This window comes from Rattus rattus, chromosome 3 (genome assembly GCF_011064425.1).
Source record: "Rattus rattus isolate New Zealand chromosome 3, Rrattus_CSIRO_v1, whole genome shotgun sequence".
Taxonomy (NCBI): Eukaryota; Metazoa; Chordata; class Mammalia; order Rodentia; family Muridae; genus Rattus; species Rattus rattus.
Window position 1 is genome coordinate 157,353,122 of NC_046156.1, and position 27,393 is coordinate 157,380,514.

The 27,393-nt window shown below is 40.6% G+C and overlaps 1 protein-coding gene across 1 annotated transcript; it reads right to left on the reverse strand.

The window, feature by feature from the left end:
- Positions 1–188: 188 nt before the first annotated feature.
- On the reverse strand, positions 189–22,428 carry Ca2 (carbonic anhydrase 2). The gene is made up of 7 exons (XM_032898702.1): positions 21,916–22,428; positions 20,659–20,856; positions 7,379–7,497; positions 6,867–6,959; positions 5,625–5,687; positions 3,952–4,107; positions 189–989 (listed from the first exon to the last, which is right to left on the reverse strand). Exons 1-7 carry the CDS (start codon positions 21,947–21,949, stop codon positions 870–872), a joined length of 783 nt encoding a protein of 260 aa, XP_032754593.1. The 5' UTR covers positions 21,950–22,428; the 3' UTR covers positions 189–869.
- Positions 22,429–27,393: the final 4,965 nt, after the last annotated feature.

The window sequence follows — 27,393 nt, forward strand, 5'->3', positions numbered from 1 at the left end:
CTTTGTGGCACCATCAGTTCTGACTCTCTGGACGAGTTTCATAGGACTCTCAAAGGATCACACCAGTGCTCGGGGATTTGCTTCAATTGTAATGGCTGACTATATATAATGAATTGATATGAACCCTGTAGGCAGTCATTTGTTCACCCATTTCTGTCCCTGTGGCGCAGACAATAAGGAACCCAAAATAGAGTTCTGAATTTTATTAGAGAATATATCTAAAATACATTATCCATTAGGTTATGGTATGTTATCTGAAGGGAAATATACTCTGTATCACAACTATATCAATTTTTACATCTTCATTTACACCTCTAGAAATCAAAAGTCACTAAGTTACAACATAATTCATATTTAAGAATAACTTTGCTACAAATATATAAGCTTTTTAAAAGTTTTTCTTTAATATAAGATCTTGGAATAGTGAACATTCATCTAATTTATAACCATAAAACTATGACTGTTTTACCTGATTTGCCTAAATTACCTCAGTTTGTCTCATGATGTGGATTTGTAATCAATCATTCTACCTTATATGGTTTTAAAAATAGCATTTTAATAAACAGGCCTGAGTACTCATTATTCTATGGCTGTGAAGTGAAGCAAGAGGTCATATCTGTTCTTTGCATTGCATTGTTGTGGCTGAGAAAGGATGCCCTAAGTCAACCACCAGCCTGCCACCATGCTACCACCACATGAGACACCTGGGTCTTCCTTTTCACATTTTATTAGTAAGCACAATGGGTGAGAGGTAAACGGCCTACAATACCAGATGCAAAGTCGGGATCTGAATCACCAAGGCGGAACTGTGCTTAGCTACAGAGAGGCAGCCACACTTGTGCTTTTTGGACCCCAGTTGCAGGGTCATTTTATTTAAAGGACGCCTTGATCTTTCTGTTCTTCAGCGGCTGAGCTGGACGCCAGTTGTCCACCATCAGTTCTTCAGCCTCCCCCTCTGCATTGAAGTTCAGTTTACGGAAATGAGACATCTAAAAACATAATGTAATTTTACAAAGTTAGTTTCAGGCTGGAGAGATGGCTCAGCAGTTAAGAGCACTGCCTGCTCTTCCAGAGGTCCTGAATTCAATTCCCAGCAACGACATGGTGACTCACAACCATCTGTAACAGGATCCGATACCCTCTTCTGGTGTGTCTGAAGTCAGCAACAGTGTATTCATATACAAATAAATAAAGTTTTAAAAAATTAAATAAATAGAGTTTTAAAAAATTAAGTTTCAATTTAAATTCAGCCTCCAAAACTGGATGGTGGTGGTGCACACCTTTGATCCCAGCACTTGGGAGGCAAAGGCAGACAAGAAAGGAAAAGAAAAAGAAATGAAAATTTAAAAAAAATTACCAGCTAAATACAACCCCTACATGAGAAATCTGTTTACGTAGAATATAGAAAGCCACTTAGGTCTTTCTTTAAATAAAAATTTTCATGAGCTTGCTTTTCTTGCTTTCCTTTTAAGTTGAATAAAAATCTGTAAATACCTATGACATGTAAAGCAATGTATAATTTTAAATACATATTAAGGTTTTGTTTTCTATCCCAGAGAAGACAAAGTACATCAAGTGTTGGGTTGGGTAAAGGAGCAGGCTTTCCTGCTCCCAGGAAGAATGAAATACTGATCTCACACTTAGACATTTAGACCTTCAGGTTGCATTGGGGTTCTGAGACAGCTGAACCCATGAACTGGCTGTGTTTTATTTTCCTTTGAGCCAGTTCTGGTGTCCTGGCTCAACATAGACATGGGCAGATTCAAATGTGAAAAGTTCTGCTGTAACACTCAACGGATCTCTCTCTCTCTTTCTGTCTCTCTCTCTGTCTCTGTGTCTGTGTCTGTGTCTGTGTCTGTCTCTGTCTCTGTGTGTGTGTGTGTGTGTGTGTGTGTGCTCATGTGTTTGTGGATATATGTGCACATGTGGGTGCACATGCGCTTGGAAGCCAGTGATCAGCCTCAAATATTGTTCAGTAAGTGCTGGGGCCATTTGCTTTTTCAGAGAAGGTCTTTCATTGGCCTAGAGCTTGCCTAGGGGAGGCTGGCTAGCTTGTGGGCTCTAAGAATCCATCAGTCCTCACTCTCCTAACATTGGGATTACAAATTAACATGAATATACCCAGTGTTGTCACATGATCTCTGGAGTTTGAACCCATGTCCTAGTATTTCTAAGATAAGTACTTTGAAGATTGACTGAGCCACTTCCCAGTCCTAAAACATTTTGATCAGTTGATATAGATATCTCCATTATGGTCCCTTTCCATGACTCACATTATATTCAAATGTCAATAACATGACTCATCAGTTTAGGATCAGAGACAAGGCTGTGTATAGAAAAGTAAGGTATCAGAATACAACAGATTGTTTATCCTGTATATCAACCAACCACTCCTACCACTCATACTTTCTCTTAAACTAATATCAGTTTTCTGTCCCAGAGAAGACAAAGTGCATCACAATACGTAACTGCAATAAGTTTTAATTTTTCATGCTAACACTGTCTCTTGCTGAAATCTGACTTAGAAATGGGCAAGGAGCAAAATGCTAGTCAGCATGAGGGGAAGATTTGTTGAGCATCGCTGATCTTTAAAACAAGGCTTCTGTGTTCCTGGGGAATCAGTGGAAGGTGCCTCAGAGGTGGGAGTGCCTGGATGTGACACTCAAGAGTATTTTCAACCACCTAGGTTGAACAGAGCCAAGAAGCATAGCAAAACAAACAGAATCTCAAAAGAAGAACCAGAGCTGTGACTGTGAGCTATACAGAAGACCTTCAGATCCTGTGCACCATAACACGCAATTCATATGTGTAGTTTCACACTATTTTCTAAGATAAAGGGCAAGTTCATTTCCCATAGCTCTCTATGTGTATTTGGTCTAGAGTGTGTACAGACAATAAGTCTACCTATCAAAGGAGCTATTGATAGGAGACTTTGAAATATCTGAGCCGTTCTTAGTGAAGACATCAAAGGAATGCTGATATTTTGCACCATATCTCAAGCACCACGTCTACAACAAGAAGTGGCATTTTAATCTTTTCCTTGTGCTACTTCATGCTGCTTGCTCAACTGTTAAAACTCCCGGTTTAATTTTCAAGCCACATACCAGGCAAACATACTGTTTTGTGGCCCACTTTGACTACACTACATGTGAGTTTCTAATTGTATATTGATTTCCTCAAAGAACAGGTATGAATTAATTTTATGATCAACACATCAATATTCTAACAGAGAGCACAGAAAAGAAAATATGTTGCCAGCCACACCTGGTGCTGCCCAAGGAACTTCATGGAATGCACTTCCATTTTCCGGTGCTTACAGTTTTTATCAGCAAATTCCAGACCGTGAAATAAACTCTGGCAATGTGAACTTTCTTGCATTTTACAGGTCCGAATGCTCATGATTCCAAAAAGTTCCAGGTTTAAGTTACACAGATACTCAATTAATTGTCACTGAAAACTGTCTTTTATATTACTGGGATCTGCCTTTTGTCATTCTCAAGAAATGTCCATTCCCCACATTTCGGCTTTATGCTCAGAGCGTCAGGAGGACTGTCAGGATTCAGAAGTACATCTCACATTCACAAGAGAGAGCTAAATTCTTATGTCAGTGAGCAGCAGGCTGGGACTTATCACTGACATCTATGTAACTTCCAACATGAAATCTCATTTTTCAAAGCTTCTATTTCCTCCTGTCTGTTAAAAAAAGAACAAGCTAATAAGCAGATATCATCCTCATATAATCCTCACAATAACCAACACTTTCACAGATTAGGAACCTATCTGAGTTCTGCCGAAGGTGTTGACTAATACCAGCAAATCTTTACTAACTGCCAAGCACTCTGTGACACCAGCCACAGGGTGAGACATCACAGGAGGATTAAATCCCAGACCTGACTGCGAAGAGCAGCTTTTCTGCCTCCACTGAAAGAAAACTCTCCCTAGAAAACCAACCTGCTCACTGCTGACAGTAATGGGTTCCTTGAGCACTATCCAGGTCACACATTCCAGCAGGGGCGGAGTGGTCAGAGAGCCAGGGTATGTCCAGTAGTCCAAGTTTCCAGGAAGAAGGGAGCAAGGATCAAAGTTAGCAAAGGCTGCACGTTTCCCCTGCAGACCAAATGCACGGAAAACAGTCAGCACTAGATCTGCACTAGGAAAGATTATCATTCACAGGTCTAGTCGCCTCTCACTGCAGGACTTTTGTGCAGAGGTTTCTGGTCTACTGACAAACAAAATGAAGAGAACTAGCACTAGACATTTTGTTTGGAAACAGATTGGCAAGCGAGAGCATGAAAAATTACATATTATGTTTCATCTTGCCATCCAAACAGTTCCTTAGGTTTTTCAGTGCCCTTAACTGATTACATCTGGCATCTTAAGCCATATTGTTACCACTAAAATGGTAAATATAATTAGGTTGCAATAACAGAAATATAGGATCTTTGACAATAAGGTGATAATTTTGCAATGACATTCCACAGATCCATTAGAATTAAAGCACACTGTTCAGCTCTGGACACGGCACTCTCAAAGCAGTAACTGTGGGTGGAAATGTGAGATTTCACACCAGTGTTTTCTTTAGAAGGCCATTGTGAGACGAAGCAGTGTAAGATGAGAATAAATAAAGGGAACTAAAGATAATTAGCAATCAGGAGCGAGAATAGGACCATAAGGAAAATGCATCAGGGTTATCACATGTGATTCAATGAGAGGAATGATAGATGCAAAGATTTACTTTTTTTTTTTTTTTTTTTTTTTTTTTTAGTATTCAACACAATATTTTTATTGCTTGTTTTGGAATTCCATATAATACAACCCAGTCAATTTCACTTCCCAATCTTTCCAGGTCCACAGCCCACTCTTGTGACCTCCCTGAAAGAAAAGGAGGAAATAAAACAAAAAACAAAAACAAATCTAATTTGTGTTGCCTATATACTCACTTGAGTTTGGTTAAACTTCCAATGACCAGCTCTGTAACAACAACAACAAAAACAACAACAACAATAGCAAAACCTGAGTTCTTTCCCACTACCCTTGCTGTCAGAAGTCACATAAATTGTAAAGAGCGACACATCAGGATGTCTATCACAAGTTTAAGAGTAAAGATTTACATTTAGTAAGCTGGCTGCTACGTCAGCTTGAAGATGAGCCTTGGGTAGCCAGCCTGCCATGTGACCAGTCATTGCAAGTGGATGCTCAAAAGCCTCAGCACATTAGTGCTACACAGTGGATTTAAGTCTAGGATGGATGAACTCAGGTCATGGAATATGAGTTTCCATGGAGCAGGCCTTTGTCCATCCCACACATCTCCAGATCTCTTGGGTTAGTTAGCATCGTGATCACAACACAGCAAGCTTCTCACAGCACTTTCTACATGAATCATAGGGTGGTTTGTTCAGAGGATTTTTCTGCCTCTTTGATGTTCTCTGTTCTTGCATATGTATGCTTCTAATAGTAAATCATTATAAACCACACTATTTACCAGAATTAGAGCCTACTCCGCAGGAAAAAAAATCATTATATATAAGCAATTTCTTACTTCAGTAAACTGTTCATCCAAATACTATGTCATCAATAAGTCTGATCAAAGGGAGTTTTTAAAATCAAGATATTGAATGAGTTACCTTTGTTTTAATGGAATGTAGTGCTTCAGTGATTTTCTGAAGGCCTTGTGAGGCAGGTCCAATCTGCAGAAAAGCAGGGGTTATAAGGCCTTATGAGTCAACAGGTACCACAACAATTTTGGGTTTTTTGTTTTTGTTTTTATTGGTTATTTTATGTATTTACGTTTCAAATGTTATCCCTCTTCCCAGTATCCCCACCACAAACCCCCTAACCCCTCCAACACTATCAAAAATTGCTCAAAGAAGAACAAGTAAAATCTACCCCTAGACATCTGTGGCTTGTAAACACTGACAACACGTGTTTTGGCAGCTGTCACTGAATCCTTAACCCACCTCAGCTTCTGACTCTGTAATTCATTTCCCTGAATTAGCTTGCTATCACCCTATCACCACCAACTGCTAAGCTCAAAGAAAAACATCTTACCTCAGTGGATGCCTTTGAGGAGCTCACGCTCTTGTCTGCCCTACTACATACACTCTCTCCCTGTCCCCACCCCCCAAGGCCTTTCTAGCAGTCTCTTGACTCCTGTTTCTTTTCAATCATTAGTAACCATGGCCCAAGTGCTGGGAAGCCCCACACTAGCAGTTTCTCAGGATTATATCCCAAGCATAAGCACTTTTATCACGTTTCTCTTTCCGCTGCCTTTGGATGACTTAAGGAGCTCTGAAGCTTCCATTTCAGCATGAGATACTCGAATGTCCACCCCACAGTGTTCTACACTCCCCTTTACAACTTGCTAGGGGCAGCTCAACTCAGATCCCATAGTTTCTGAAATTTGCCAGCGATGAAGTCCTGTGTTAGAACCACCTCATCAGGACTCAATTTCAATTTAGCATTGTCTATCCCAAAAAAACAGAGTAATAATCTTCACTGAAGTTTCAATTTAAACAAATTATATCCTATCAGCTGTCTTCAGTTTAACCTTGTCTATTCTTCACATTAATATCTAACTGATTTCTAAGTGACATATCCCAAAATGTCTCTCAGATATCCATAAGGAAGGCATAGAATGATGGAGGGAGAATTAAACCTGAAAATACTTAAGTACCAGAAGCATTTCCTCCGATTTTTTGTAGAATGTTCTTCCTGTTATAAACATTCTGTCTAGTCAATCACCTTAACAAAAACAAAACAAAACAAAACAAAAAACAAAACAAAACAAAAAAACAAAACAAAACAAAAAACAAAAAACAAACAAACAAACAAACAAAAAAACCCAAGGGTTTAGGCAATTAACTAACCTTCAAAAAAATACCCAAAACAGCCAGTCCATCTGGGTGCTGCACAGCTTTTCCAAAATCCCCATATTTGGTGTTCCAGTGAACCAAGTGAAGCTAAAGTCATGGGAGACAAAACCACAGTAAATGATTCACAGGATAAAAGCCACCAGATCTTACCTAATGACTACTCTTTCCTTTATAGGTAAAGGTTATTACAGATAAAATGTGGATAATTTTAAGCAAAACTTCATTTAATTCTATACTGGTTATACTGGTTATACACATCACTTCAAGAGCACTGCTAAGACAAGGACATGTAGAATTTTTAGAAAAGGCAGATTTTATTTATGAATTTATAATAAAATAAACTCAATGCTATTCTTACAGCCTTAACTGGATGGTGACAAACACCTAAGAAACGATGGAAGATCCTTCACAGAGAGTTTGTTTACTCAGTACGGGATGGACTTACAAAAAACTTTGAAAATTAATACTAAAAATGGATTTTCCCTGTAAACAAGAAATGATCTTACCTCTGCAGCATATTTTTTTTTGTTCACGGTGTGCTCAGAGCCCTGGCCATCAGATGAGCCCCAGTGAAAGTGAAACTGGATCAATCTGTAGGAGCCACTGAGGGGTCCCTCTTTCAGCACTAGAATTATAATGCGTGCATGTAATGTCTCTGTATACATAACATACACACATGCACTCACGCACACGTACACACAGAAATTAAAACCAGACAGATTTAATATAGTGCCAACTAAAGCTATTTCAACTGTTTTATTTTCCTATGTGCTAGCTGGTAGAAGACGGATGCCTTGTCCATCATGGCTGGGCTTTATCACTGGTATGTCTCCTATAGATAAAGATCCAGAGAGAGAAGGTTTACAATTAGTAAAAGGACTAGTAGAACGATCAATCTATGAACCCAAGGACCTGTTTTCTATGTGGCCCAAAGATTGTCCTGACTTCCTGCCAGTTAAACACCGTAAATATTATAAATTTAACTATACTTATACTAACTGGCTCTGTCACCTGAAAACTTGTATCAAACCTCTAGGCCTTCCTAACCTGTAAAATGTGTGCACCCAGTTATTTATTTCACTAATAATCATCTGTATCATCTCTAGCATCTGTATGTTTTAGGTGCTTTGTCTTCTACAAACTAAAATTCTAAGTACAGGAACTATACTGGATTCTCTCTCCTGGAATTAGGAAGGCTTTACTAAATCATCATAGAGGCCACATGCTTCAATTCCTCCATTCATAGGTACTTGACCAGTATGACTTGGAAGAGGATTATAATAGAAGTAAACAACTAAAACTTTTGCTTACTCGTATGCATCTATGATATTTAAACAACATAGTCAAATGTTCTCAGAAGTAACTCAGTTCTGCTCATTTCTTTTCTCAGGACTGAGAGTAAAGCATCTCTTACTTGGGTACATTTTTTTTTGTCCTTAGACTATAGTTCTATAAAACAATGAGCTTAACTCCATGGTGGCTTTGTAAAACATAAGACAGAGTCTCTACAATAAACTTTATTTGCTTCATTTCACTCAAATATGTTTAGTCAGTAGCATGGCCTATTCATCTATTCAAAGTAAAGGATGAAATCTGGCTGAGACATGCAGTGTGGCCTTTCCACAGCACCTATACAATCACTGGATGCAGACTCTTCCAACAAGCCAAGAGGAAACAAGAAGAATGAATCATAAATGGTATCATATTACACATACATGAAGAAATATGATCTTGTATATACTATACAGAGAACAAGTCCCTTAAAGAGCAGGAGCTACTATCTGTGTTTATCTGATGAGCCAGCAAAGAAAAAAATTAAGGCCAGCTTCCTATACTAGTTTATTTGGAGTTTTGTTTGTTTCTTTTTTTCAGAAGCGAAAGAACAATTTTCTTAATAATACCTGCGTAACAATGAAATCATCTTTATAAAGCAACTTAGTACTAGGGAAAAAAATTCTTTATGTTACTGCCTCAAAGCTCACGACCAATTGACTGATCATATACAGAAAATGCCATGTAAAGAGTCATTAGCTCTGCCATGGGGCAAATCCAGTTCAGTGAACCTACCCTAAGCATCAGACATCACCAGTGTAAGAGTATCTGCTTTTCCGGAGAAGAGAATCAAACTAGCGTCTCACATTGTCAAGTAAACAAACAGTCCCACTAGTTCTTTTTCCCTCCTTTCAGACCTTGAAGTTCCACCGTCTTTCGATTGTTTTAGCAGATATTTTAAGCACAGATATGTTTTGAGTCCACATATACCTTTATTTTATTTGTGAGCACCAAAAGAAACGATTCAATGATCTAACATACCCCGCGGTAATTTTTAACACTAGACAGCTGTCTTAGCTCACATTAAAATATAACTGTTGAGGAAAACACCGGAGGCCATCTGGAACCCTGGTGCACGGAGGCTCCCGGAAGAGGCGGCGCAGATCTTCCCGGTCGCTGCCACCGCGGAGAGCCTGTGGGCAGAACCCCGAGAGCAAACTTGAGCCTTGGGACCACAGGTAAGACTAACTTATCTGCTGCAAGTGACTTGCCTGGTGGAATCGGGACAACAGAGGCAGAATCCCTCTAGGACCAGGCACGTCCTGTGTTTACCGGAAGTCCCACACCCGCGGATCCCGGCCCGCAGCAGCTCTCTGCTCCCAGAACACGTGGGAGAGATACCTTACTGCCTGGTCGGTGGGCACTCCTGAGGCTGCAGAGCGGAAGAGACCACCAACACTGCCCACCCCTGCCCACATCCCCTGACCCAAGAGGAAACTGTACAAGGCCTCTGGGTTCCTGTGGGGAGGCCCAGGAGCAGCAGGAGCCCTGCCTGAGACACCGCCGGATCCTGAAGGAAACAGACCGGAGGAAAACACCGGAGGCCATCTGGAACCCTGGTGCACGGAGGCTCCCGGAAGAGGCGGCGCAGATCTTCTCGGTCGCTGCAGACGCGGAGATGCCGGTGGGCAGGAGTGCCGCGAGCGAACTCGAGCCTCGGGGCCACAGGTAAGACTAACTTATCTGCTGCAAGTGACTTGCCTGGTGAACTCAAGGCACAGGTCCACAGGAACAGCTGAAGACCTGTAGAAAGGAAAAACTACACTCCCAAAAGCAGATCACTCTGTCCCCATAACTGACTGAAAGAGAGGAAAACAGGTCTACAGCACTCCTGACACACAGGCCTATAGGACAGTTTAGCCACTGTCAGAAATAGCAGAACAAAGTAACACTAGAGATAATTTGATGGCGAGAGGCAAGCGCAGGAACCCAAGCAACAGAAACCAAGACTACATGGCACCATCGGAGCCCAATTCTCCCATCAAAACAAACATGGAATATCCAAACACACCAGAAAAGCAAGATCTAGATTCAAAATCATATTTGATCATGATGCTGGAGAACTTCAAGAAAGACATGATGAACTCCCTTAGAGAACAAGTAGAAGCCTACAGAGAGGAATCGCAAAAATGCATGAAAGAATTCCAGGAAAACATAAATAAACAAGTAGAAGCCCATACAGAGGAGACACAAAAATCCCTGAAAGAATTAAAGGAAAACACAATCAAACAGTGGAAGGAATTAAAAAATGGAAATAGAAGCAATCAAGAAAGAACACATGGAAACAACCCTGATATAGAAAACCAAAAGAAGAGACAAGGAGCTGTAGATACAAGCTTTACCAACAGAATACAAGAGATGGAAGAGAGAATCTCAGGAGCAGAAGATTCCATAGAAATCATTGACTCAACTGTCAAAGATAATGTAAAGCGGAAAAAGCTACTGGTCCAAAACATACAGGAAATCCAGGACTCAATGAGAAGATCAAACCTAAGGATAATAGGTATAGAAGAGAGTGAAGACTCCCAGCTCAAAGGACCAGTACATATCTTCAACAAAATCATAGAAGAAAAACTTCCCTAACCTAAAAAAAAAAAGAGATACCCATAGGCATACAAGAAGCCTACAGAACTCCAAATAGATTAACCAGAAAAGAAACACCTCCCGTCACATAATAGTCAAAACACCAAACGCACAAAATAAGGAAAGAATATTAAAAGCAGTAAGGGAAAAAGGTCAAGTAACATATAAAGGCAGACCTATCAGAATCACACCAGACTTTTCCCCAGAAACTATGAAGGCCAGAAGATCCTGGACTGATGTCATACAGACCCTAAGAGAACACAAATGCCAGCCCAGGTTACTGTACCCTGCAAAACTCTCAATCAACATAGATGGAGAAACCAAGATATTCCATGACAAAACCAAATTTACACAATATCTTTCCACAAATCCAGCACTACAAAGGATAATAAATGGTAAAGCCCAACATAAGGAGGCAAGCTATACCCAAGAAGAGGCAAGAAACTAATCGTTTTGGCAACAAAACAAAGAGAAGAAAAGCACACAAACATAACACATCCACGTATTAATATAACAGGAAGCAATAATCACTATTCCTTAATATCTCTCAACATCAATGGCCTCAACTCCCCAATAAAAAGACATAGATTAACAAACTGGATACGGAACGAGGACCCTGCATTCTGCTGCCTACAGGAAACACACCTCAGAGACAAAGACAGACACTACCTCAGAGTGAAAGGCTGGAAAACAACTTTCCAGGCAAATGGTCGGAAGAAGCAAGCTGGAGTAGCCATTCTAATATCAAATAAAGTCAATTTTCAACTAAAAGTCATCAAAAAAGATAAGGAAGGACACTTTATATTTATCAAAGGAAAAATCCACCAAGATGAACTCTCAATCCTAAATATCTATGCCCCAAATACAAGGGCACCTACATACGTAAAAGAAACCTTACTAAAGCTCAAAACACACATTGCACCTCACACAATAATAATAGTAGGAGACTTCAACACCCCACCTCATCAATGGACAGATCATGGAAACAGAAATTAAACAGAGACGTGACAGACTAAGAGAAGTCATGAGCCAAATGGACTTAACGGATATTTATAGAACGCGTTCTACCCTAATACAAAGGATATACCTTCTTCTCAGCTCCTCATGGTACTTTCTCCAAAATTGACCATATAATTGGTCAAAAAACGGGCCTCAACAGGTACAGAAAGATAGAAATAATCCCATGCGTGCTATCGGACCACCAATGGCCCAAAGCTGGTCTTCAATAACAATAAAGGAAGAATGCCCACATATACGTGGAAATTGAACAATGCTCTACTCAATGATAACCTGGTCAAGGAAGAAATAAAGAAAGAAATTAAAAACTTCTTAGAATTTAATGAAAATGAAGGTACAACATACCCAAACTTATGGGACACGATGAAAGCTGTGCTAAGAGGAAAACTCATAGCGCTGAGTGCCTGCAGAAAGAAACAGGAAAGAGCATATGTCAGCAGCTTGACAGCACACCTAAAAGCTCTAGAACAAAAAGAAGCAAATACACCCAGGAGGAGTAGAAGGCAGGAAATAATCAAACTCAGAGCCGAAATCAACCAAGTAGAAACAAAAAGGACCATAGAAAGAATCAACAGAACCAAAAGTTGGTTCTTTGAGAAAATCAACAAGATAGATAAACCCTTAGCCAGACTAACGAGAGGACACAGAGAGTGTGTCCAAATTAACAAAATCAGAAATGAAAAGGGAGACATAACTACAGATTCAGAGGAAATTCAAAATATCATCAGATCTTACTATAAAAGCCTATACTCAACAAAACTTGAAAAACTGCAGGAAATGGACAATTTCCTAGACAGATACCAGGTACCGAAGTTAAATCAGGAACAGATAAACCAGTTAAACAACCCCATAACTCCTAAGGAAATAGAAGCAGTCATTAAAGGACTCCCAACCAAAAAGAGCCCAGGTCCAGACGGGTTTAGTGCAGAATTCTATCAGACCTTCATAGAAGACCTCATACCAATATTATCCAAACTATTCCACAAAATTGAAACAGATGGAGCACTACCGAACTCCTTCTATGAAGCCACAATTACTCTTATACCTAAACCACACAAAGACCCAACAAAGAAAGAGAACTTCAGACCAATTTCCCTTATGAACATCGACGCAAAAATACTCAACAAAATTCTGGCAAACCGAATCCAAGAGCACATCAAAACAATCATCCACCATGATCAAGTAGGCTTCATCCCAGGCATGCAGGGATGGTTTAATATCTGGAAAACCATCAACGAATCCATTATATAAACAAACTGAAAGAACAAAACCACATGATCATTTCATTAGATGCTGAAAAGCATTTGACAAAATTCAACACCCTTCATGATAAAAAGTCCTGGAAAGAATAGGAATCCAAGGCCCATACCTAAACATAGTAAAAGCCATATACAGCAAACCAGTGGCTAACATTAAACTAAATGGAGAGAAACTTGAAGCAATCCCACTAAAATCAGGGACTAGACAAGGCTGCCCACTCTCTCCCTACTTATTCAATATAGTTCTTGAAGTTCTAGCCAGAGCAATCAGACAACAAAAGGAGGTCAAGGGGATACAGATCGGAAAAGAAGAAGTCAAAATATCACTATTTGCAGATGATATGATAGTATATTTAAGTGATCCCAAAAGTTCCACCAGAGAACTACTAAAGCTGATAAACAACTTCAGCAAAGTGGCTGGGTATAAAATTAACTCAAATAAATCAGTAGCCTTCCTCTACACAAAAGAGAAGCAAGCCGAGAAAGAAATTAGGGAAACGACACCCTTCATAATAGACCCAAATAATATAAAGTACCTCGGTGTGACTTTAACCAAGCAAGTAAAAGATTTGTACAACAAGAACTTCAAGACTCTGAAGAAAGAAATTGAAGAAGACCTCAGAAGATGGAAAGATCTCCCATGCTCATGGATTGGCAGGATTAATATAGTAAAAATGGCCATTCTGCCAAAAGCGATCTACAGATTCAATGCAATCCCCATCAAAATACCAATCCAATTCTTCAAAGAGTTAGACAGAACAATTTGCAAATTCATCTGGAATAACAAAAAACCCAGGATAGCTAAAACTATGCTCAACAATAAAAGGACTTCTGGGGGAATCGCTATCCCTGAACTCAAGCAGTATTACAGAGCAATTGTGATAAAAACTGCATGGTATTGGTACAGAGACAGACAGATAGACCAATGGAATAGAATTGAAGACCCAGAAATGAACCCACACACCTATGGTCACTTGATTTTTGACAAAGGAGCCAAATCCATCCAATGGAAAAAAGATAGCATTTTCAGCAAATGGTGCTGGTTCAACTGGAGGTCAACATGTAGAAGAATGCAGATCGATCCATGCTTATCACCCTGTACAAAGCTTAAGTCCAAGTGGATCAAGGACCTCCACATCAAACCAGACACACCTCAAACTAATAGAAGAAAAACTAGGGAAGCATCTGGAACACATGGGCACTGGAAAAAAATTTCCTGAACAAAACACCAATGGCTTATGCTCTAAGATCAAGAATCGACAAATGGGATCTCATAAAACTACAAAGCTTCTGTAAGGCAAAGGACACTGTGGTCAGGACAAAACGGCAACCAACAGATTGGGAAAAGATCTTTACCAATCCTACAACAGATAGAGGCCTTATATCCAAAATATACAAAGAACTCAAAAAGTTAGACCGCAGGGGAGACAAATAACCCTATTAAAAAATGGGGTTCAGAGCTAAACAAAGAATTCACAGCTGAGGAATGCCGAATGGCTGAGAAACACCTAAAGAAATGTTCAACATCTTTAGTCATCAGGGAAATGCAAATCAAAACAACCCTGAGATTTCACCTCACACCAGTGAGAATGGCTAAGATCAAAAACTCAGGTGACAGCAAATGCTGGCGAGTATGCGGAGAAAGAGGAACACTCCTCCATTGTTGGTGGGGTTGCAGACTGGTACAACCATTCTGGAAATCAGTCTGGAGGTTTCTCAGAAAATTGGACATTGAACTGCCTGAGGATCCAGCTATACCTCTCTTGGGCATATACCCAAAAGATGCCCCAACATATAAAAAAGACACGTGCTCCACTATGTTCATCGTAGCCTTATTTTTATAATAGCCAGAAGCTGGAAAGAACCCAGATGCCCTTCAACAGAGGAATGGATACAGAAAATGTGGTACATCTACACAATGGAATATTACTCAGCTATCAAAACAACGACTTTATAGAAATTTTAGGCAAATGGTTGGAACTGGAAAATATCATTCTGAGTGAGCTAACCCAATCACAGAAAGACATACATGGTATGCACTCACTGATAAGTGGCTATTAGCCCAAATGCTTGAATTACCCTAGTGGCCTAGAACAAATGAAACTCAAGACGGATGATCAAAATGTGAAGGCTTCACTCCTTCTTTAAAAGGGGAACAAGAATACCCTTGGCAGGGAAGAGAGAGGCAAAGATTAAAACAGAGACTGAAGGAACACCCATTCAGAGCCTGCCCCACATGTCGCCCATACATATAGAGCCACCCAATTAGACAAGATGGATGAAGCAAAAAAGTGCAGACCGACAGGAGCGGATGTAGATCGAACCTGAGAGACACAGCCAGAATACAGCAAATACAGAGGCGAATGCCAGCAGCAAACCACTGAACTGAGAACGGGACGCCCGTTGAAGGAATCAGAGAATGAACTGGAAGAGCTTGAAGGGGCTTGAGACTCCATATGTACAACAATGCCAAGCAACCAGAGCTTCCAGGGACTAAGCCACTACCTAAAGACTATACATGGACTGACCCTGGACTCTGACCTCATAGGTAGCAATGAATATCCTAGTAAGAGCACCAGTGGAAGGAGAAGCCCTGGGTCCTGCTAAGACTGAACCCCCAGTGAACTAGACTGTCGGGGGAGGCAATGGGGGAGGTGGGGAGGGGAACACCCATAAGGAAGGGGGGGGGGAAGGGATGTTTGCCAAATGTACATAAGAAATACTCAAGTTAATAAAAAAAAAAAAAAAAAATATAACTGTTGCTATGCAGATTAGAAGGCCATTGTAATTAGAAAAAAAGTTATTAAATCCTTAGAACTGAGTTGCTACAGAGAGCAGAAATTTGGGTTTCAGAAAATTGTGAGCATGGAGTTGATTTCATGCTTGGAAAACATTGCTATAATCATACAGTTCTTTTATCTCAGATAGATGCAACATGTATTACTTTGTCTAAGAAATAAAAATTACCACACTTTGATTAAATTTAGCTTACACTATATTCCAAGATACATTTATTCATTCTGAGTTATTAAATACCATTTTAAAACTGTCTTGGCTTATAACGAAGTCGGTTTTTCTCATGCAAAATTATTTTTTCAATGTAGTAGAAATTACTGGCTGTGTGCTTATCCTCTATAAAAACGCAGGCATTGGTGGTGGGCAGGCGTTCTACAGAGTCCGTGTTCTCAGTGTGCCACAGAAACATGTTCCACCAGGTGGCAGATATAGAAAGAGGACTTTCAAATTTCAATTTAAATTCCATATCAAAACTTGTCCCAATTTTAACTTTGTAATCTATCATCAGTTAAACACAATATAAATACCATGTAACACTATATAATAATGTCTTCTTATACTGGATACTTAAATTATTAAGCTGTATTTTCATTAAGATAGGAGATTTTTACAGTACTGAAATAAATTAGAAACCCATATAAAAATCACTGAAAATGTACCATTGCTCACTATTTTTCTTCTTGGTCACTACTGATAATTAAGATCTATTTGAACATCAAGCTAAAGACCGTTGGGGTAAGTATTCTCCCTTAATTCCCAAATTACAATTTTAGCAATTCCCTTTCAGACAAATGAATACTTTCCACAGATAAGATGAAAATGTTAATAGCTAAAACATTTTCTCTACAAATACTCTGCAAATCTAAAATTCATGCTTGCAATCTTTACTACTGATTAGATTATGCATACTTTTGCATTGACAGCAGTCAATAATCCTAGAACTATAGTCATGCAAACAAATCTGAGAGGGGTTCTTCATGTTCCGTTTCTTCTAACCAGTTAGCAATCAAAAGTGTACAGCAGTTTTAGCTGAACCTATTTAGGGATTACATAGGTTTAAGCTTGACACCTTTTGGGAGTAAGTTTCACTACTCATAACGTTCAGGAAACTCTGGTCAGTGTCCTAGGTATTAATAATTATTCTGACATCACTAACTCCGCACACAGAAACCCTCCATTGGTTGCTTAGTATCACTTGTGGACGGTAAGTTTACAGCTTCAAAATTAAGTCCCTGGAAAGTCAACAGAACCCAGGTACAAAGCCCCATTATGTTATCCACACAATGGTCAGCTTCAAAGGCAAATGAGGGTCACTAGGCCTCTTTCTTTCTTCTTGGAGGAACATAAACAAATAAGCACTGTTTCAGTTTTTAAAAGGAGAGCTAACTGAGATGAACAGTGGGTGCTGACCCAAGAATTCTGACATTGCTCTCATAATTCCTCCCTAACTTTATAATGAAGCAGAGAGAGTTGGAAACGCATCAGCAAGAGTTAATAAGTTAGGAGTGGTTAATGCTTTGACTCCTTTTGTACCAGAAAAAGCTGTCAAAAAAACATCTCAAGCAGAGAAGGTTATTTCTTAATAATACTTTTTAAAAGAACGTATTAGCAATTTTTCATTAATTTAAGATTATTGGCTTTAAAGGAATGTTGACAATTTTAGTGTGAGCTTCCAGTCTAAAACTTGTTAATTCCTTGTTTTAAAAGAATTACCTCCAAGTAAATAAACACAACATCAAACCCAGCTAGCTCAGTGTCTGACACCCGGTACTTAAGCCTGGGTGTAAGATAACATTCAGAACACATTGCAAGGTCTCACTTCAAGATAAACTCTAGAAGGCGAGATCTCCGTGCTGAGGTGGGGAGTAGGGCAGGTGTGTGTGTGTGTGTGTGTGTGTGTGTGTGTGTGTGTGTGTGTGTGTGTGTGTGTGTGTGTGCGTGAGCGTCTGCACTCCAGTACATGAGATGTAAATGATACATTTAAATACAGAAAAGAAAAATTTGAAAAATTCAAAAAATACTAAAACAAATGGACAAAATAACTCAACAAAGCATTGTTAAAATGCTAACTTTCTAAATAAAATACCAAGTGTCCAAAATAAATTATTTTTAGACTTTAAGTGTAAAGAAAAATTATGTTGGCTTTTTAAAACACGGTACATACAACCGACGATCGATAATATTTATCATTTGAAGATTTTTACTTGCATTCTTGTTTTAAACACTGCTAGTTAGAAAGTAGTGTTGCAAAGGACAAGCCTAAGCAAGTCATTCTTTCCTTCCTTCTTCCTCCCTTTCTCTCTTCCTTCCTTCTTCCTGCCTTCCTTGTTTCTTTCTCCCTTTGTCTCTTCCTTCCTTCTTCCTCCTTCCTGTTGTGGGCTGACTACAGTATCACTTCCATTTGTTAAACCTTTGAGAATCTAAGAAGCTTTAAAAAAAAACAAAAGAAAATCTAAGTAGCATATTTCCATGTGACATATTACTATTTAACATAGTCTGTAAGTGGGCTTTTTTATATCAATATTTTAATACATTCTAGATTCTTGTTTAAGCAGAGTAACTGAAAGAGATAGGAGACACTAGGCAAATTACAAAGGAGTCTTTGATGGGCAAAGGAGAACTATAATCTTTGCTGACCCTTGTTTTTCCTAGACCTTGTTGCTATCTAGGGCACACAGACACACATCCTGTGCTCTCTTTAATCCCCTGGAGCTTCCTAAAGCCCTTTGCTGGAGTCTCTTCCAAAACACCCAAACCCTTTATTTCTCTGAATGAACCTTATTTGCTCGGAAAGCCTTCACAGAAGTATCATGTGGATTACCAAGCCTCCTCCATGTTTCTACAGTTTCTAAGACCACATAAGTTTTACAAGTACCAAAGTGACAGCCTTTCCTTCTCACAGATATTGATAGTCACCCAACTGATTGTATGTGAATCTCTAGCTAATTGACTTTCAAATCCAGGATTTCCCACCAGGGAAGGGAGTTAAGTCAAAAGAAGTATTGGCAGCCACACTTCCTGTTCCCCACACCCTTCCTTCCCTGGAGGCTGCCTGGAAATTCAAGGGCTTAGCTGTGGTCTCCTGCTAGGAAACCATCTCCTTTACCCTAGTCTCTAAAAGCTCTGGAACCCTGACTTGTGCCATCCGAGCCCCCATTCCTCTCTTCAAACCGCCCTTGCCCATGCTGTCTGTCTCCAGTGCTAGGGCCTCAGACTCTCTTTCAGAGAATTCTTACAACAATATTTCAATGACTTCTTGGATGTCAAATCAAGAGCCCCAGTTCCTTGAACAGTTTCTTTTTGCCTGTATCAAAGTTACAGTCAGAGCCTATATTTCTATATCCTTCTCTTTTAGATATTTTCAATACACGCTGGATTCTGAGGACACAGGAAAGGAATCTGGCTCACCTGCCCTCGTGACCCTTAGTTTACGAACCCTGAACTGATGTTAGTGATGGTGATATTATTAGGAGTGAGAAAGACTCCCTGTTAGGCAGACAGGGATGGGGAGGTGGGGCACGGCTAGGTAGCAAAGGTAGTCAATTTCCAGGATGGCCAGCTTCTTTGTCACCCTCATGGCTTGAGACAAAAACCTGGCAGCTTAAAACAAAGGCTCTGTAGGACTTCGGTCTCCCAGGAGCAGCACGGTCAACAAGTTCCAAAGCCTGCTCTGGTCACACACAGTTCTGGACCAATCAACTGTCCTAGCTTCCTTCAAACTGACCAACCCTGAATGACTTGTCAGGCTTTGAAACCCCCTGCCCTGGAGAAGAGGCTTTTTTTTCTTTTTGAGTCTCTCCTGTTCTTTGCAGAATGTCTTTTTCTATGTGTGTCTGTAGCATTATGTGTATTGCTTCACCCCCCAATAAACACACCTTTCTTCAACGGATGGCCAACCTGATTATAATGCTTTAATTAAACATTAGATAGCAAGCTGGTATTTAGCATGGTCATTAGCACCAACTCTGACAGCAATAGAAGCTGTTTCCTCTGTCTTTGTCTTTTTCCTCTAATATACCCCCTACTCCAAACCACCAGCAAACAATGTGTTTACAGCCCCATTTCATTCAATGACCTTCAAAGGAAAACATTCAGGAAAATAGGACACTGGCAATTAAATCAACTAGCAGGCCGTAAAGGCAGCCACTGTGTCTAAATAGGACAGGGACTCCTTTTCCTAAAGAAAGAAAAGCATTCACCAGCATCGTGTCAAGAGGCCCTATTACAAATAAATTACGGTAATTGGATTTTTTTTTTCAGTAACTGTCTAAGCATATCCAAACAACTCTGAAAAATCTTCACTTGTGGAATAAATTTTTGAACAAGATTCTGATATCTTTATGTATGCACACTATGCCGACACTGACAAAGACGTAGTGTTTACTGGGAACGTCAACCTTTTTAATCTTCAGATTAAAATCACTTTCTGCACTGCTGACTTGAAGGCAGTACATATTAAGGCATACCTACTGAGAATAGCTATCGTCTGGGAGGACAAATGTTTTAAACAGAACCGTAAAAGTTTAAAAGTTTCGTGAATTCCCTGGTTTCTGTATTGCTCAATACCCACCCTGCCTGATGGCCTACATATCTGACAATCTGACAAGGAAGAATACAGTCCCTGAGGACAGTTCACAGTAATTAACCTACTTCTAGGACCTATGAAAGAAATCAGAGTGGCATCTTAGTTTCTGGACACAAACGGCCATGGCAGGGACCTCCCTCCCGTGTCCCTGTATTTTCCATTAGGACGGAAAATGACTACTGGCTAGAAAGCCTGATGTTTCCTAAATACTAACCTGCAAAGTCCTGGGAGTCATCAAACTCAACGTTGAAGGAATGGCCATTGTTGACAATGCTCTTGGAAGCAACCTTATCGTAACATATGAGCAGAGGCTGTAGGGAAGGGTCATGCTGAGCAGTCCCGGTGTCAATGTCCACAGGGGACTGTCGGTCTCCATTGGCAATGGGGAACTCCTTGTGCCAGTTCTCTGGTCCTAGAGATGAGAAGACAGCTGTGAGGTCACCCATGTGGGACACCAGCCACTGGAAGCCATCGGTGGCTCTAGATACAGTTCGCTCAGTTCCAATTTCGAAGGTGATACTCAGTTAACATTTATGAAAACAATGTGCCTCTGTCCCCTAATTTGTAAGGTGGGGTAATAATATTGCAAGTCTACCTCATAAGGCCAGCACGAAAATTAGAATCAATATACATCAATTTCTTAACAGATGTCAGACAAGCATTAACAATTTTGAGGTCTTTTTATTCAGATTCAGTGACTAAAACTGGACAGAGCTACTGACAAACAACGATGTGGTCTGCCTGGGGATATAAATCCTCATGTGACTGAGTTTGGGATATAGATTCTAAGGCATAACAGGTCCGAGAACCTCGTGCTGCCACACTAGGTGACAGTAAAAACCATATAGCCCAAAACTCAAGCTCTGACACCTCCTTTAGAATTTTCTTTGCTGGGAAGCCCACACACTTTAACCGCAAGCCAGGCGCACCTTCCTTTTCCCTCAGCTGGCCTCATGTACCCAAGGCCTTTGATCTGGAAGACATCTAGATATCTACGACTGACCCTCTAACACTGGAAGTTGAGAGATGAGTGGAAAACTCTAGAGCTAGAGCAATTAGATTCAAAAGGAATCCAGAAGATGCCACAACAAAGTACGCTGATAATCCTAGCCATAGTACAACTGATACTGATACGAAAGGGACAAGGGGCTCCTCTTAACCTTTTTGCGACCCACAACTAAAATGTTAGTAATAACTCTTGCCCGATTCTGCCTCGGTTGGCCTTGGGTGACTAGCTGTGGTCACCACAGGTACTGTTCTCGGGTGTTTCGTTAGGTTATCCCTCCCAGCCCCTGTGCCCGGCCAGGCAAGTTTGAGATCAGATCCTCGACAGCGCTCTGAGTCGGGCGCCAGGGACATCCCAGAGCGGGGACCCGGCATCCAACCTGCGCTCCGGGATCTGCGGAGCAAGGCAGGTGCCTGAGCCCAGACCGGGAGCGCGCAGCCCGGAGCGCGCGGCCTCTGCACTCACCGTTGCTCTTGTCGTATCCCCAGTGGTGGGACATGGTCACGCTGGTGATTGGGGCAGAGAAGCAGTTGTCGTCTGTCTAGCGGTCCTGCAGTATGTGTCCCGGTCGCACGGTCCAGCTTTTATAGGCTCCCGCCAACTTGGTGTTCTGGGCGGCCCAGGGGAGGGACCGAGTGGACCTGAGCAAGGGGAGGAGACGGTGGAGGTGGCGGACGGAGGTGACAAGCAGAGGTGACAGGCGGAGGCCTCGGTGCTCCGGGCCCCCGCTCCTTGCTTGGGGCGGGGCGCCCTCCGGCAGCTCTCCGCTTCTGCGTCCGATCCGCTGCAGCAGCTGCGCGCTCTTCAGCTGGTCCCGGCGCGGCGCTGCCTCCGGGGCCCGCACCCCTACCCCCAGCCCCATTGTGAGCACAGACCTAGCCACCCGCCCGCACAGCCCGCACAGCCCGCACAGCCCTCACAGCGCGGCTCTGCTTCCCAGCGTCAACCGGCCACCCGGCCACCCGGGCCCGCACGCACGCGGCTGCGGAGTTTGACCTTGGGCGGGGAGCGTCCTGGAGGCGCCCGGAGCGGGGATCCCGGAGTCCGGAGCGAGAAGCGGGGGGGCCCCCTGCTGCCTGGCTGCGGGAAGACGACCCGGCCTTGCCACCAGGGCTCCCTCCAGCTTCTCACTTGCCCTACAAATTAACCCTAGGCACCTAGCTTTCTGGTTGCATGTTGACTTATAATCAACATTTCTCAAAAATCGCTTTGCTCTTTGGAATTGGATTTTTAAAACGTCTTCCAAGGAGATGAGAACTTTTCCTTTCCTGGTAAAGGATTTGTATTTGGTACGCCTAAACCAAACCAAAAAATTAATGAAAATGACTTTCAAAAAATAAAAATAAAAAAGGAAGGTAGCTCTATGACTTTCCAGGGACCTTGGGCGTCCCGGGGACACACCTCTCAATGTTCTTTGGTGCATTTTTTATTTAAACATGTCTCTTCATCTAACCCTTTGTTTTTCTTATTTTGACTTTGAGAAGTTTTTTGTATTGAATCGATTGTGGACTTGAGGCCATAGTATTTAGAATTCAAAATGAGAAGGGAACTGTTTTTGTATTTCTATAGGGACGCCTAGACATCACGTCACCCATATATTAAAAATCTATGTGTTAGTATAATGAAAAATACCATCTGACTACATTTTAAGTGTCCTCAGGATCATCATGTGCCTTTATTTCCTCCAGCGTCTCACAGAGATGATGCACACGTAGATCTCCATGTTCTTATTCTAAGATTCAGAAAACTCTGGTCTTCTGTATACATGACTACTCAAGTTGACGTCAAAGGAAATTTTTGACAAAGAATCTTCAATCACACTTTTAGGTTTCTAGGGCCATTACAAAATGCAGTTCACAAATAGTCCCTTCTATCTGTGACACTAGAGCTGCATAATTTGCCAGGAGTCTCCCATTTCCTGTGAGGCACAATGTTCCATTACCATCGTGCACGGAACAAGAACAGAATTGGATTAAGCACTTCTCAAGACTTCAGACCCCACCAAGTCTGGTTGCAGCTACGGGAATCCTCATCATGTGTGGTTCATTTTAGTGGGAGCCGGGCTCCCTCTAGGGAGTCTCCCTTGCCCACCTTTGGACGTCAAGAGTGTATCAGGTATTATATTTCATATTCATTTCTTTTTCAAATTATGTAGGTTGTAGGCATTTTCTTTCTGCCAGGTTTTCATGATGGCGATGGCTTCGTAGTGTTATGTGGATCAGTCACTGTCTAGCTCTATTGTACTGAGGACATATTCCTCCCAGGCTGTCATCATTCACTGGCTGCCAGAGAGTAACACTGGATTTTAAAAATAAAACCAGTGTGTATGTGTTTATGTCTTTTTAGAGGGAAGATATGTACCTCCTTCTAACCCAGGAGGTGGGGTGAATATACATATATATGTATGCATATTCATATGTACATATACATACACATATTCATATTTATAAATATATAACATAACCAGGAAAAATCATATAAAATTACTAAAACATGTTCCAATTATTATAATAAAAAGTCTTTAAGATAAATCAGATCAAAATTTTAAAACAAAATGAGAAAGCATTTGATTTACTCTAAATACCGGTAGTTAATATATTTTACAAAGAAATATAAATGATTTATTCAATAATTAATGACATAAGTAGGTAGTTTCATAGTCATTAGAGTATTAAGGTTTTAGGAAGACTGAGAGCCATTCACTTCACAGGACTGCTAGAGTCCTGTATGTACACATCTCCCTAGCCTACTGTCTGTGATGCAACATTCTAAACTGACACAACTATCTAATCATCGGTTTGTAACCCACCATCCCAATATGCTGTTGGCTGCTCATGGGGGAAATGAAAATAATCGCAACCAGCTAGGGTTATAAGAATTCAGTTAGCAAGTGCACATTAATCACCTGCCACTTGAAGCAGTCAGTAAATTATGGCTTTAGAGTTTGTCCTAAACAGGGCTGTATAAAACACAATGCAATCAATATAAAAAGTAAACATCTGGCCAAAGAGAAAGAGAGCCTCCACCTGTGTGGACTTTTTTTGTGGGGAGAATGAAGAATATTTAGGACACGAACATGATGACATATATATTATGTATGGTTTCACTGTGTACCCTAAGGTGGCTCTGAATTAAATTTCAGCAAGTCAACCATAATACTAAGATAATAATGGTACTCATGTCACAAGGTCATGGTAAGAACTAAATGATATAACATGTATAAAAGGGGTTGACATTAGGCCAACAATTATAGCTTATTAAATATGAGTTATCGTTTTATTATTGTATTTCTTGAGCAGCTACTAAGTGCTCCGTATTTTCCATATTTTGGTGGAAGTCCATTCACTTCCCAAGATTTCAAATGCTACTTTGGGCTGCTGCCATGTCAAATTGATGCTGGTCTTCTTGTAGACCATGATGAATGGATATAGAGGCTGTAGGGAACAGTAAGCAAACACAATCCAAGTGAATTCCAACCATGCCAATGAGTATGAAGCACATGAACCAGGAATGAGGTAGAGTGGCACAGGAGAAGAGGCCACTTTTAGGCTGAGGGTCCTAGAAGCCCTTGTGAAGGAAACCCTTAAAGAGTCAGTAAGACATGACCAGGAACAGAACAGCTCAAGAACAGCAAATAAGTATAAAGGCCTGCACAAAGACGTTTCTAGAACAGAAAAGTTTGTAGCTTTACCACTGGGATCAACAAAAAGAAGAGAAGCAGCTGCATCAGCCAGGCAGGACTTGCAGCCAAAAGAACTGCACAGACCACTGTACCAGGGAGAGCTTTTCTGTTTAGTGTATGAGGAAGCCAGGGGGCAGATGCAAAGGAGAGAATGACACAAACTATAACTAAGACACTTAAAAGTTTTAGGCAATCCATTCCAACTTTTCATTTTACAGACAAGAATAAGATGGAGGGTCCGTGTGACTCTTGCAACCCATGCCTTTGGTGTGTTTCTTTCCAAGAATCACTTCCAGAAAGAGTCCAAGTCCCTCTCACCTAGAAAGTCATCTAGCTCTAGCTCTGGCTTCCCTTTTGGCTTGTGATTCTACCAGCATTCCTCTAAAGGAATGAAAGCCAGGTTCTGTGGGTTTGTATTGAGTCTCTAGGTCTTACCTACTGCATAAGCCTACATGATTTATTCCAGTCTTCAAGCCTCCGTGTGTTCATACGTGCAATGTATCTAGCATGCCCAGGGCTGCTGAGCAATAAATTTCATTCATGCGGCTTAGCTGAGGCTTCCTGTGTTATTGGCTCCTCTGTTCGTGTCCTTGCTATTGTCAGGAGAAGTGCCCGTTTGTGAAATTATAATTAAGCTTTCTGTGTGAGCTAAGTCCACCATAGGGCTTCAGTGTAGCCCTGAGCAAAAATAGGCAGGCTCTCGAAACTTCCCTTGCTCCATTGTAAACTGATGAGGGAGAATTCTAGCTCCAGAATGTCATTATAAGAAAAAGGGTCTGGGCGATCTCAAAGGACTGGTCTGGTTTCATGCCTGGATAAATAATAGAATTATTATTTTAATACTTTTCAGTAAAATATAAGATTGTCTTTTCTGTGCCAGTAACTTGAATGGAAAAGAGCATTTAATGAGAGTTTTTATGTTCTAAACTTACTAAAAGTATTAATTTATCAATACAACTCTAAAAAAATAAAAGTATGTATCTACCGATACAGTTCTAACTGCTTCACATCAGTTTATACTGAAGCAGGGACACTGGGGGACAGAAATAAGTTTCTTGAGTACAGGTCACTCTGTTAGCAAGCAGGAGAGCCAGGTGTGAACCCTACTGGCAACTCTGGTTTGATCTGTCAGGGCAATCCTCCTTGTCAAGGACCCTGCTTTATGGTTCTGGTATAACAATGTGTAAGAACTATATGTGCAGTCCTACTCTGGAAAGCCAAGTTGTGTTAACATGCCAAACACTTTTACATCATCCTGCCAAAGTCTTTCTAACTAAAATATGGCTCAGAGATAACATTAACTTTACATCTACAAACAGTTGAGTTCAACTGCCCTTAGCAAGCTGTTTTTTAGATTAAAAAATTTTTGTAGTATGTACATTTCTAAATTTAAAGACCTTTAAAGAATGTCTTTGCTTTTTCATGATACCTGGTAATATTTAACTTCTATAAGAACTAAATCCATCCAAAGTAGTCAATGAACTCAAGTATGTTAACAAGTTTCCTTTTTACACAGAAGTGGAAGGAAAAATTAAATGAGAGAATTAGACAAGTCTGTAAATTATACCTTTTTAATATTTGGTGATTCAGGGAAATTGCCATTTACTACACACAATGCTCTAAATACAATAAAGGCCGACATCCTTTTAGAACATCCATTCTCAACTGATCTGCCTTATAAGGCACATTGACCATCACTAGATATGTTTCTGGCTTTCCCACTTTGGGATACAGGGGTGGTATGTAGCTGGCATCCAATGGACACAATTCAAAGATGCACTACGTATGCTCCAATGTACAGGAAAGACACTGGGAACTATTAACCCCCAATGCTACCTGTCTAGTATAACTTTCCTTACCCATTTTTCATTAGCTTCAGTCACCCATGGTCAGCCACGTACAGGAAGTAGTAAGTAAGAAATTCCTAAAATAGACAATTTATAAGATTTTTATCATCCTGTACTCTTGTGAAATCCAACAATGTTCTGCTTCGTCTCACTCAGGTCATGAACTATCCTTTGTCCAATATAATCCATGCTGTTAACACTACCTGCCAATATCTATTTAGCAGACATCTTGTTTACCAGATTGACTACCCAGGTATCATAGGATTTTGTTCAAGTAATACCTATTTTACATAGTGATGACCCATAGCACAAAAGTTGTAAGCAGGGCATGAAACATGGGAGGACAGAATAACTCTGGAACTTGGTGCCAAAGCTGCAGAATATTTAAGAGTAAGAATATTCTTGTGTGTGTGT

Bases quoted from the DNA above. Each gene is read 5' to 3' on its own strand.
- Ca2 (XM_032898702.1), bottom strand. From the start codon at position 21,949: ATGTCCCACCACTGGGGATACGACAAGAGCAACG. The intron at 7,498-20,658 runs GTTAGTATTTAG...TTATAATTCTAG, and splicing joins TGACTCCCAGGACTTTGCAG to TGCTGAAAGAGGGACCCCTC. The intron at 990-3,951 runs GTTGGTTTTCTA...TTATGTTTTTAG, and splicing joins TTACTGTCAGCAGTGAGCAG to ATGTCTCATTTCCGTAAACT.